Genomic DNA, 13,128 nt, shown 5'->3' on the forward strand with positions numbered 1-13,128 from the left:
GAATGTAACCCGAGGTTCCTCTTCTGTCCCTAGGTTTACTTCGTCTAGAGGGTCGACCGCCATGGAACCTTCATCTTCTAACTTCGGATTCGCCCTTTCCAGATCTTGTAATTGGATTTCTTCTCCTTGAGGATCTAGTTCTGTTATTCCTTTGGGTGTTTCGATTTCTGAGACCCTCATGTCGTTTTCTCGATACAGTTTCTCCGCTAGTTGTTGCGCATTCAGTTTTGATATAGCGGCTGAAGCTACCGCTTCTTTTCCAGATGTTGTCTTAATCATGGAACTTCTTCGATTATCGGCTCATCACGGAATGGCCTTCGACGGGGCACGATTACCGTTGGCCTTAGGATATTCTTGATCTCTTCGCCGCATGATTGCTCTTTATGATTGGACCCAACTCGGATTGGGCCAACAGATTCCTCGTAGAGTCTGGCTTCGACCACATCGGAGTAAGCTTCGAATGGCTTCTCGTTTGCCCGAACAACTTCCACCTCGTCTCCTTTCCAAAATAGAAGGAATTGGTGTAATGACGAGGGGATGCATGAGTTGGAATGAATCCAATCTCTCCCTAACAGTGCATGATAACTCGCGGTTGAATTTACCATGAAGAAAGCGGCCATGGCGGTGTGAGAGCCAACGGTGAGTTCCAATGGTAGGACGTCGTATGTCTTTGCAATTTCTCCCGTGAAGGCTGAAACTGACACCTCTGATGAGATTATATCTTTCTCTGATTTCCCTAAGGCTAGGACCATCTTCATAGGCATGATGTTAACGGCTGATCCATTGTCGATGAGCACTCTGGAGATTGGTTTGCCATCTACATGAGCCTTGACGTATAGAGGTTTGATATGGCGAGTCATCCTTGGAGTGGGTTTGTCAAAGTAGACCCTCTTCATGGCCTCTTCACCCGGTGTCTTCGGGACTGTGTCTTCTTGCTCATTGTGCTTGGATTTGGGGCATTCCTTCTTGGTGTCTTCGCTTCTAAAATCCGAAGGTAAGATTAAAGAGGTAGCTGCACAATCTACCCGTATGATGAAATCTCCAACTCGGATTTGGAGGTTCTTCTCTTGGTTTTTTCCTCCTCTTTCTGCATCGTTGGAGTTGACGCTGGATGACTCCTTTTGACTATTTCTCTTTTCTGCCTCTCTTTTCCTTAATCTTCTCTTCGCATTCTTGGAGAGAGGTCTTGGGAATTTCTTATGGCTATTCAATTGCCATTGATTTAGGGGCGACGTGCTCGAGGGTGTCACGAAACGTGGCCGTTGTTGTTGCACGTCTCTTATCTTTGTATTCTGTGATTGCCTTGAGCTTTCCTCCAACTTTGGTGGCGTCGCTTTTGGTACCCATATCTGTCGGGTTCTCACGTCACCCTGTTGCTTTCCTTTGCCCCCCCACGCTAGTGAAGTGGCATTGATCATATTGGCTACTGGGAATGGGTCCTCGTCGATCAGCATGCTTTCCTTCTTTTCCGGGAATTGGAGTATCCCGCGGTTAATCCTATCCTGCACGGCATTTCTAAAACCAAAACATGCTTGAGTGTTGTGGCTCCAGTTATCGTGATACTTACAGTAGTTTCGTCTGTGTATTTCTTCTTTGGATGGGATCACATGTCTAGGAGGCAATGTGATGAACTGCTCCTTTAGCAGGTAGTCGAAGATCTCTTCCGTCTTCGGGACGTCAAACGTATATTGAGTGGTTGGGATCCTTTTAACTACCTCGGGCGCTTTGGGATTCTTTACCAACACGGGACATGTTCGAGATCCGGTGTTTGTTAAGTCGGCAATGGCTACCTCATGCGTTTGTACATCCCCTTGGTAGCTTCCTACAGAGTTCTTCTTGCGTCGATGATCTTCCCTCATCAACTCCTCGTACTCTGAAACCTTGGCCACCAACTCGTAGTAGTCGCGGAAATCTATCCCCTGAAATTTCTTCCGGTTTTCGAATTCTAACCCACGTTGGGCAATCTTCACGAACTCGACCTCGGGGATGTTGATTCGATACCGATGTCGCATCTTTTTGAATCGGTTGATAAAACTTTCAACCGGTTCTCCATGTCGTTGTGTCATTCGGGACAGCTCTGCAACACAGATCTCGGGCTCCGTTCGATAGAACTGGTTGTGGAATAGCCTTTCCATTTGTTCCCATCCATGAATGGATCCGGATGGTAAGGTGGTGTACCAAGAGAAAGCTGGTCCCGTTAGTGAGCCTGGGAATAGCCGCAAGCGTAACATATCGAAGTTTGTGTCCATGCTCAAACCGCTGCACTGAAAGGTGAAGCGTGCCACGTGCTCCATAGTGGATTGCCCTTCTTCTCCTGAAAATAAAGCAAAATCGGGTACTCTAAAATTATGGGGTAAAGGGTATAGCTGATCATAGTGCCGTGGATATGGTTTCTGGAACTCGGGTCGGTATACTTCCCTCACGGCTGGCCCATAGATCTCTTGGACGATGTTTCTTATGCGTTGGGCCTCTCCCAAGTTGTTGGTGGGCTCCATGCGTGTATGCGTCGTCCGTTGTGGGTGAAAGTTGGCTTGTCTCACATTGCCCCCCACATTACGAGCATAGCTTTCCTCGTAATGTTCGGCATGGTTACTAGGTCCGGTATGAGATCTAAACTGTTGTTGAGGTGGCGGGACTTGAATAGGTTCTGGGCTGATCCTGTCACCGCGCTCATTGAACCTGAGATTCTCTTCTCGAGCTGGTGGCGGGGTATACCTTTCCCCAGCTCCTGATGTCGGTGTTTTCTTCCCACCGTCTACCGGTCCTTGAGATGTCGACCTTTGTGTGAACAGCTCGGCGCACTTTTTCGGGATTTTGCTGATCTCTCCGGTTAAATCAACGATCCTTTCCTCGAGAGCCGGTCCCTTGTTGGATTTGTTCATCGCCTCGTTGTTGGCTTGCATTGCCTTGCACACATCCTCATAACTTTCTCTCATGGATTGCGAAAATCCATGTAGAAATTGGTCGATCTGCTTCTCTAGTTTTGCTAAAAATGGTGCCATGTCGAATATGGGTGGGCCTTGAGGTTGTTGGTTTGCACCTCCGCTATTGTTCACGGTCTCAGCCGCACAACCTTCAGGCATGGCGGGTTCGTTGCTCTGATCCCGGATCTGATTTTGACTCTCTTCGGAGTCCGATGGGATGGGATCTTTCCCCGTGTTCTTCCTAGGCGGCATTCTTCGTGAGTACTTATGGGTGAAAATTATGAAATTATGTTAGTAATCTAGTGCTGAAAAAGAAAGAACAAGGAAATAAATAAATGCTTATTAATGGAATGCAAGCAAGGCATGAAAAACAAGTGGGTTAAAAAATGAGCGTGAAGAATATATACGTGGTATGAAAAAACAAGTCTTACAAATTTTTTGCTAAGCCAAAACAAAAAATAAAACGTCCCATTGGCCGTGCCAAAAATTGTTAGCGTTAGCTAATAAATTTTGGTAAAGTGGAAGTGGGATAATGAGTGTGAAAAAATTAAGAACGTAAAAAACGAGTATAGACACAATTTTTGGTAGCAAAAAAAAAACAAAAACAAAGGTCCCACTGGGCGTGCCAAAAATTGTTAGCGATATTTTGCGAATATGCTAATTTCAACCTTGTCACGTGTGGTTAGGGTGCGGGCGTGCCAGAGAAGATTACTTCTCAATTATTGAAGACGGTTAAGTTTATGGAATTACGCGCCAAAACTTGAAATCTTAAACGAAGCGATTGGCGAGGAACGTAAGGATTGAAAAAGTCCCTCTTGGGTCTCTAGCGCCGTTATGAAAACTTTGCTAGATAAATTGTTTTATTTAAGCTAATGCGGGTAAATTGAAGACGAGAAAATAAAGGAATTTAAAGTGCGAAATTGACACAAGATTTGGTGAAAATTGGTATTTTATTGATGAATAAAGGTTTGAATACATAAAATTGGAAATGAATTACAATTGAGAAATCTCTATATTAAACATATAGGCAATCAATTGAATTAGAACGAACAAATCAATATGAAGAATTGAAATGCAATAAAACAAATTGGAATTCAACAACAAACTCGGAGCCACAATAGCTATCTCGGATTGATGTTGAATTTTGGGTCGGCGTGAGGTCCTTGGAGAACTGCAACCGGTCGGGCCCGTACGGTATGTGCCTTGTGCAATGACTAAACGTTGGTAGGCAAATGGGGTAGATTTAATCTTGACTTTGGGGAGCTTGGTTGGAGTGCTTAAGGACACGGAATTGGGCAAATAAATAGTGTAAATTGAACTTCGGGATGTTAGGAATAACTTTGTATAAGGGATCGAAGGCCAAAACGAATGGTAAACAGACGAAATTGAAGATTGAAAATGACTAGTTGAATCTGGAAAAATCTGGGCAGAATAGCTAAAAGAATTTGGGGTATAAAGATCAGCTTGTAAACGGAGTTTCTGGACACGGAATTGAATGAATCAAAAGGCTAAATCGAAATTCAGGACGTTAGGAACAACTTTGTCGAAGGGATCGAAGGCAAAAAATAACTTTAAATGGACAGAATTGAGTTTTGAAAAAAGATGGACGAATCTGGAAAATTACTTTAGAAAGGAAACTCTAATTGAAAACTTGAGCAGAGTAACGACTTAAAAACACTAATTTGATTTGAGAAACTCGAAAAAAAGGCTTTAGAACTTGAATTGAAGCTAAAAGAAGCTAAATGAGGGATTAAAACCAAGAAAAACGAAGAACGAAAGAAAGAACTTTGAAGAACTTTAAGAACTAGAAACTTAAAACTAAGAACTAGAACATTGAAAGGGACCTTTAGAGAGGGGTTTTGTGTTGTGATTCAGTGTGATTTTAATGAAGGGGAGGGGGTCTATTTATAGTATTTTAGAGTGGCATTTTGGTAATTATTCAGTGGCGTTTTGGTAATTATTCATCAACTAACACAACTTCCTCCATGCCACATCACCCCACTACCTCAACTTCTACTAACTACCATCAACTTCCATTGACTGCTTCCAACTGTTGCCGGAAGAGGCGATACGCCCCGCGTATTGTTGGTTACGCCCTGCGTATTGGAGGTCCTGAAGCTTGTGCGTTTCGTTGATGGTATCTGCGCGTGGCGCCTCTGGTGTTACGTCCCGCGTAGGAAAGTACGCGTTGCGTAAGAGAAGGACGCCCCGCGTGTTTGTGCTCATGTACTTGGAACGCCTTGTTGATGCGCTTTACGCGTGGCGTATAGGAAGACACGCCCCGCGTAAAGCGGTCTCTGAAGCGGAACGTCTTCGGGTGTGTGGAATACGCCCCGCGTGTGAAAATACACGCCCCGCGTATTTGAGGTGAGCTTACGAATTGTTTTTTCTGATTTTTATTTATTATTATTATTCCCTAGAAAAAATATAAACTATATCCTAAATTTAACAACAAGCATTATATATATATATATAAAATAAATTTTATTTATTTTGGGCCAATAAGGTGAAATTAATTAATGAATTAGTTATTAATAACCAATCAAATCCAATTTTATGGTGTGTTAATAGGTTGGTTTGGTTATTTACAATCAATCCATAAATATAATGATTGATTGAATTGGTTTGGTTTTGTTTATCCACTAATTATTGGATTGATACATAAACACTCCTTAGCCTTTGATTAAGTTAAATTTAATTACCCATATAACCTTCACCCGATGCATTTAAATTACGGACGTATTGTATTTAACCCGATTATATTTCCAACAATAATATATAAAAATAATATTGCACCCATTTATAAAGAGGTTGGATATACTTTCTTAACTTGAGATATAAATATTTTATTAACTTTCGTATAAATCTAAGAACAATATGTAGATAATGTAATGACATGCGTCGGCACTCATTTATATTAAAAAAATTGAGAAATTGAACATGGATAAAAGGTGAATTTTTGGATGGACAAGTTTGATTTTGTCAAAGAAAATGACAAGTTAGAACATGGATAAAACTTGCACTTAAGAAATAATATAATAATAAAGCTTAAACTTGATTTGTCCTAAACTTACAAACTCTTTTCCAACTTATTTAAAATAAGTATATTTGACGTGGATTTGTTTAAAGTGATAACGTGCATCCATTTACCTTTTAAATTGGCCTAAACCATACGCAGTCCTCTAAACTTGTCACTTTTAGTTATTTTGTCCCCTGAATTTACGGGACGACCCATTTACCCCTTCAACTATTTAAAAGTGGCATTAGCAACCCCCTGTTTTCATTATAACGGAAACAATTATGACATTTTTCATTGTAAGCATTAAGGTCATAATAAAAAGGGTTGTGAACTACTAAAATAAGCTACAAATAAGGTTAGTATAGACAGTACACAAGTTATTTTGTAAAAATTGCATATATGGTTATGCACTACTAAAACAAGCTGCAAATAAGGTTACATATATGCAGACTGGTTTCAATACTTCCATGAACACTTGTACTAATGTTGGAATTTCATTTTGTTTCCGTTATAATAAAAATAGGGGGTTGCTAATACCATTTTTAAATAGTTGAGGGGGCAAATAGGTCGTCCCGTAAGTTCAGGAGCAAAATGACCAAAATTGACAAGTTCAGGGGGCTGCGTATGGTTTATGTCTTTTAAATTTGTTAAATTGATATAAATTTCAATTTGTTTAAACTTATAAAATAAATTCAAAACTTAAAAATAAAGTATGATTTTAAACCTTTAAGATAAATTAACTTTCTATTTTTTTTATGATGTTTTTATAAATTTAGAGATTTAATTATGATATTTTAAATGAATTTATAAGGTTAATGAGAAGTTTTTATAGGTAAAAAGCATCCTGAGGCCCCTGATCTTCCATTGTTTGGTGCATTAAGCCCTCGATCTTTTATTTAGACACATTGAGCCCCTGATCTTTCACCATTTGGTGCATTAAGCCCTCGATCTTTCATTTAGACACATTGAGCCCTGATCTTTCATATATGGGTGTATTAGGTCCTTCCATAAATCAATTAATATATAGGTTTATTAAGGACATGTTTGGTGTGACAACAAATGATGTTCTAAAAATAACAAATTCTAAAATAAAAAATATATTATACAAATTAATAAAAATAATTTAAATAAAAAATAAAAAATTTATTGAACATAATAAAACCTTCTTTTTCGATAATTATGTTCTAAAAATAAAAATAATGTTAAAATTGAAGCACATTTTGTGGAAATAAGAAGGGTAATTTTATCAAGGGTAAATAATTTATTAGTCCCCTAGTTTTTATCTAACGCACTGTTTAGTCCCCTTATTTTGAAAAACACATTTTAAGATTCCTATCTTTTACCAATATTAACCCTGTGGTCCTTTTATCTATTTTTTTTTATTTTTAACCTAACACATCTTAGCTTTTAGGACAACCATAGTACAATACAAGTTGACCATGTTACTCTTTTATTTTATATATGTCTATTTATGCTAAAATATAACGGTTATGAGTCTAAAAAAATTAGACAAAAGGACCAAAATGTTAATATTTGCAAAAGATAGAGACTTTAAAATGCGTTTTTCAAAATAGGAGGACTAAACAGTGTGTTAAGTAAAAACCAGGGGACTAATAAATTATTTACCCTTTTATTCACACCAAACATGCCCTTAATAAACCTATATATTAATTGATTTATGGAAGGACCTAATACACCCATATATGAAAGATCAAGGGCTCAATGTGTCTAAATGAAAGATCGGAGGCTTAATGCACCAAATAGTGAAAGATCAGGGGCTCAATGTGTCTAAATAAAAGATCGAGGGCTTAATGCACCAAACAATGAAAGATCAGGGGCCTCAGGATGCTTTTTGCCGTTCTTATATTAAACGTTCGGTCTTTCATATCACTTAAATGATCCACAAATCATATTTGGACACGTATAATATGACCTAATTTAATAATTAAAATAGTGTGATCTCTTATAATATATATACGGATCCATACACAGTAAAATATATATGAAAAGTCATCCATTTGACATTGAGAATTGTATGTTTTTAATAATTTCATGTGATCTCTCATACATATTTTGACATGTATAACATGGACCCACACATATTATTAGAAACATAATACATGTGTTCAAATGTGAATTGGAAGTCCTCTAAATGACATGGAAGTCCTCTGAATAACATGGAAGACCATATGGTTAATCATGAATTTTCACATGCACCTTAAAAACATCTCCAATAGAGGGTGCCTAAAAGGGTGCCAAAACTTGACACATAATCCCAAAATATAATATTTTATTGTCTCTTTCATCCACCTCACTTTTGACAACCTTTGCTTAAAAAATGCTCCAATAGAGGTTGCCATTATAATCCTACAAATTATTATTTTATTAAAAATAAAAGGCTACAAATTTTATTATTTTTAGAAGAGGGATCACCTATTTTATATTAAAAAATAATAAACAAGGTTGCCAAGAGATTGTCAAAAATTAGCAACTTTCCTTAGCACCCACAATCACTCCAATTGTGGGCACCTTTTAAAAGTTGTCAAACCTGATGCCACATCTGCTGACACTCTTTTGGGCACCCTCTATTAGAGATGCTCTAATGAGCAAGTGAATTTACCCATTTACCGTTAGATATAGGCTTATTAAATCTAAGCCTCAGGATGCTTTGTATCTCCACCTTTGGATTCTAATAAACCTAGATCTAACGGTGAACGAGCAAATTCTACATGCTCATTAAGGTGCATGTGATCAAGACTGTATATTTAATGTAAAAACTTTAATAAAACACCATATAAATTCAGAGGCGGATCAAATTTTTGAAAAAATTCAAGGTATTGAGCCTAATAATAATAATAAACAAACAGTGCCATTGTGACATGATTATAAATTGAGTAGGCTAACAAATTTAAAATACCATTACCCTTCTTTCCATTGCTTCTTCCACATTTTAACACCAATCATGTTTGACACACTAATTTTCATCTTCATCTTCATCTTCATCTTCCCCATTCTTATTATTGTCCTCTCCTCCATTCTTATCAAGAAGAAGTTCTCTAAAACTAAAACTGCTAAACCAAAACAAGCCCCTCAAGTACCAGGAGCATGGCCATTACTAGGTCACTTGCCTAAATTATCACCCCCAAATCTTCCTCACATAGTACTAGGCAATCTAGCAGACAAACACGGCCCAATTTTCACCCTCCGCATAGGCAAACATTCCGTTCTAATCATCAATAACTCCGACCTCACCAAAGAAGTTTTCACCACTAATGACATGAACGTAACCTTCCGTCCATCCCTCGTAGCCGCCAAAATCATCGGCTATAACTATGCCCTATTCCCCTTCACACCCGGCGGTCCATACTGGCGAGAAATGCGTAAGATATCCACCTTTGAACTGCTCTCCAACCGCCGTCTCGAGCAGCTCAAGCATTTTCGAATTGAGGAGGTTGAGAGTTCGATTAAGGAATTGTATCGAATGTCATCGGGGATAAGGACGGTGGAGATGAAGCGGTGGTTGTCTGATTTGAATATGAATGTGCTTCTGAGGATGGTTATTGGGAGGAAGTTTGGTGGAATTGAAGAGAAGAGGAGGTTTCAGGAAGGGATAACGGCTATATTTAAGTATTTGGGGACGGTTGTTTTGAGGGATGCGGTTTGGTGTCTTGGATGGATTGATTTGGGGGGGCATGAGAAGAGGATGATGGAAACTGCTGGTGTGATTGATGGGTTTTTGGGGAAATGGCTGGATGAGCATAAGATGAAGAGGTTGTTGGAGGATGATGATGATGGTAAAGATTTCATGGATGCTGTAATTTTGTTCTTGGATGGGAAAGATATTGGAGGTTATGATGCTGATACTGTCACTAAAGCTACATGTTTGGTAAGTTTTATATTTGTTTTTTAACTCATAGAAATCAAACATATGACAAATTTGGTGGTTTTCATTACTGAACAAGTAAATTTAATCGGTGACTATTAAATTTAAGATGTCCATCACAAGATTTTAGTCCATTTGCTAGATGAAAATCACTGATGACAAATTATATTATAATTTTTAATTTTAAGTAGGATAAAACCTATTTTGATCTTTTGACTTACGGGTATCATTTGTTAACAATTTTTCAATATAAGAGAATAAATTATGTCAACTGATATATAATGTAAGAAGAATTAACAAATCGAATAAATTTTCATCTAAAATAGGCTAAATGTCGCATAAGAGAATACCACAAATAGATAAATGTTACCAAATTGTAAAATTTTGGATATGACAAGCCTAGGGATGACAACCGGTAGGATACTAGTGGGTAGTATCAATTTCAAACTTTACCTGTTTATTTTTTAATTATCTGTACCATTTCCATATTCCTCTAACGGTATACTTTTTGTATCTCATACCTGTCTCATTTAATTCGTGGATACCCACGGGTATCCTTACCCGTTAAAAATCAATACATAAAACAAAAACTATTACAAATTCAACAAAACATAAATTTAATAAATCATTCATCTAAAAATTGAATAAATATAAAAAATTCTAAATTTCTAAATCACACTAATATATGAATAATTTAGGGCTTATTTTATATGTTGATTGAAATTAATAATCAAATCTTTATATTAAGTTATATATGTTTTAACTTTAATCAATAACAATAAAATAGTTTACTCAATAATTGAAGAACAAAATATTAACGGTCTGAATTTCACATCTTATGTCTATAAAAAATAATATTTGTTAATACGGAAAGGATTTATAACGGATACAGATACTTTGAGGGTATTGTAATTTTTTTTTATCTCATACCATTATTATTATTATTATATGCTTAAGGGAGCACATAGTGAGGTATTTATAAATTTGTAGTAAAAATCCAAACTATATTTCATTTTCTGTCTATTTTGAAATTGCTTCTAAAATAGTGTTATTTTTGGTCCAATCCGCTTATTTGGAATACATCGGTCAATATAATCGGCATGCTATATATATATAATCGGCATGCAGGCAGGCAGGATAAAAGATTCTCATGTGTCTGTTTAGATTGACAGATGACACAATTATTCATTTTGGTAGATGTTATCTTTGTTTTTTGCTATTCATTTTGTAACATTATATATCTTTTTTTATATATTTTTTATATATTTGATATTTCAAGAAATCGAATATTCAATCATTCCCAAATAATATTTATTTAATTGGATATCTTATTTTGCCAAGATAGCCTTTAATATGTTAATAAAAAAATATTTAAAAATAACAATATAATAAATAACCATCTTAATTTATTTTAAGCCATTTTGTTCTCCACCAAATCAACAATTATATCATCTTGTATTTATAAAGTGTTACAAGCTTAACATCCAACTGTTAGAGAGCTTGTATTTTGTTTGTTACAAGTGTGGATGTTATTAACAGACATGAAAATTTAAATTTATAATATATGGTGGAGGTTGTATCACATGAAGAAGGATAGACTTTAAAAAGGTGTGTTTATTCCCAACTATCTACAATGAGCGTCTCTTTGTGGAACAAAGTGGCAGATAATGTCTGCCTTTCATTATTAAATACAATACAACTTCTTTTCATTCTTTTTTTATATATAACATGAAACCTTGTTATTTTATTTCCAATGCTTTTATTGTTTTTAATTAATCTATATGGGACCTCATGTAAAACTTACCCATGTTGCAACGTGTATTGTTGCTCTAATAGTATTTATAATTTTAAATTGTGCAGGTTTGATTGCGGGATATGAAACAGTAACAGTGGCATTAACATGGACACTCTCATTATTGCTCAACAACAAGAACATCTTTAAAAAGACACAACAAGAGTTAGATCAAAATGTTGGCAAACACAGAATGGTGAATGAAAAAGACATAACCAAACTTACATATCTTCAAGCAATAGTAAAAGAATCACTAAGGTTATATCCACCAGCATTCATACCAGGACCACGTAAATTCACCAAAGATTGTACCATAGGAGGCTACCATATTCCAAAGGACACGTGGCTTATGATGAACCTTTGGAAGATACATAGAGACCCGAATGTATGGTCGGACCCGAATGAGTTCAAGCCAGAGAGGTTCATGACGAGTCATAAAGAGGTTGATGTTAGAGGTCAACATTTTGAGTTGCTTCCATTTGGAGGAGGTAGAAGGGAATGTCCTGCAAAATCTTATGGAATACAAATGTTGTATTTTAGTTTGGCAAGTTTGTTACATGCTTTTGATATATCTACTGTGAATGATGTACCAGTTGATATGTCTGCTAGCGTTGGATTGACTAATATGAAACTTGCTGATTTGGAGGTTGTGGTCTCACCACGTCTCCCTTCCTATTGTTTTGATTAGAGGTTGTGGAATATTGCAACTAATTGTGTAAGTTATGGTGAGTTGGGATCAGTATTGATGTCCCTTTTCAGATGATGTTATATCAAAATTTGAAATAATATGGCATCATCTTAGTCGTACGAGTCCCATCCCATCATAGATTTTTTTTTATGTGTTTTTGCCCAATATATTTACCATTTGTTTATTTATTTTTTTCTCTTTCAGTATATGTATTTGTAATAAATAATAATGTTGGATACAATGGGTCATTCCTTCTATGTATTCTAAAGTGTGAATTTTGTATGTAAATGATAGATTTTAATAAAATATATTGCATTTTTTATTCATAATTATATTAATGTGTTTAATTACTCTATAATGTATATATATAGTTTTAAATAGTATTACTAAAATCAATCTATATATTATTATGAGTTAATAATAACGAGATGTGTTTTTTTATATAAATTAATCCTCTTAAATTTTCATAGTTGGTGTATAATCAATTGAACATTTTTTTTATCAGTATTGGAATTATAATTGGGTTTAAATTGATATCTATCGTAACTGAAAGTAATTAGGTTAAGACCAAATTATGGATCCAGTAAGATTCAATGTATTAGTAAAAATCAAAATACCGCTTACCTAACCTAATCACATCCGTAATTTATTAAGATAATAGAATTGTGTTTATCAAACCTAAATGCTTAGCATTTTGTGTGTTAATCACAATTGAAAATCTAAATGGACTTTCTTGGATAGAACTAATCTTTTACATATTGCCCCTCAATCATTTCAACAAATATGAAACATGAGATATACGAGATAACTCAAAAAAAACTA

At 36.0% G+C, this 13,128-nt stretch overlaps 1 protein-coding gene across 1 annotated transcript; it reads left to right on the forward strand.

Annotated features, from left to right (window-relative positions):
• Positions 1-8,873: 8,873 nt before the first annotated feature.
• LOC136200773 (cytochrome P450 CYP82D47-like) lies at positions 8,874-12,571 on the forward strand. The gene is made up of 2 exons (XM_065991209.1): positions 8,874-9,833; positions 11,687-12,571. The coding sequence occupies exons 1-2, from the start codon at positions 8,906-8,908 to the stop codon at positions 12,304-12,306; spliced, it is 1,548 nt and encodes a 515-aa protein (XP_065847281.1). The 5' UTR covers positions 8,874-8,905; the 3' UTR covers positions 12,307-12,571.
• Positions 12,572-13,128: the final 557 nt, after the last annotated feature.

Source organism: Euphorbia lathyris, chromosome 7 (assembly GCF_963576675.1).
Source record: "Euphorbia lathyris chromosome 7, ddEupLath1.1, whole genome shotgun sequence".
NCBI classification, from domain to species: Eukaryota; Viridiplantae; Streptophyta; class Magnoliopsida; order Malpighiales; family Euphorbiaceae; genus Euphorbia; species Euphorbia lathyris.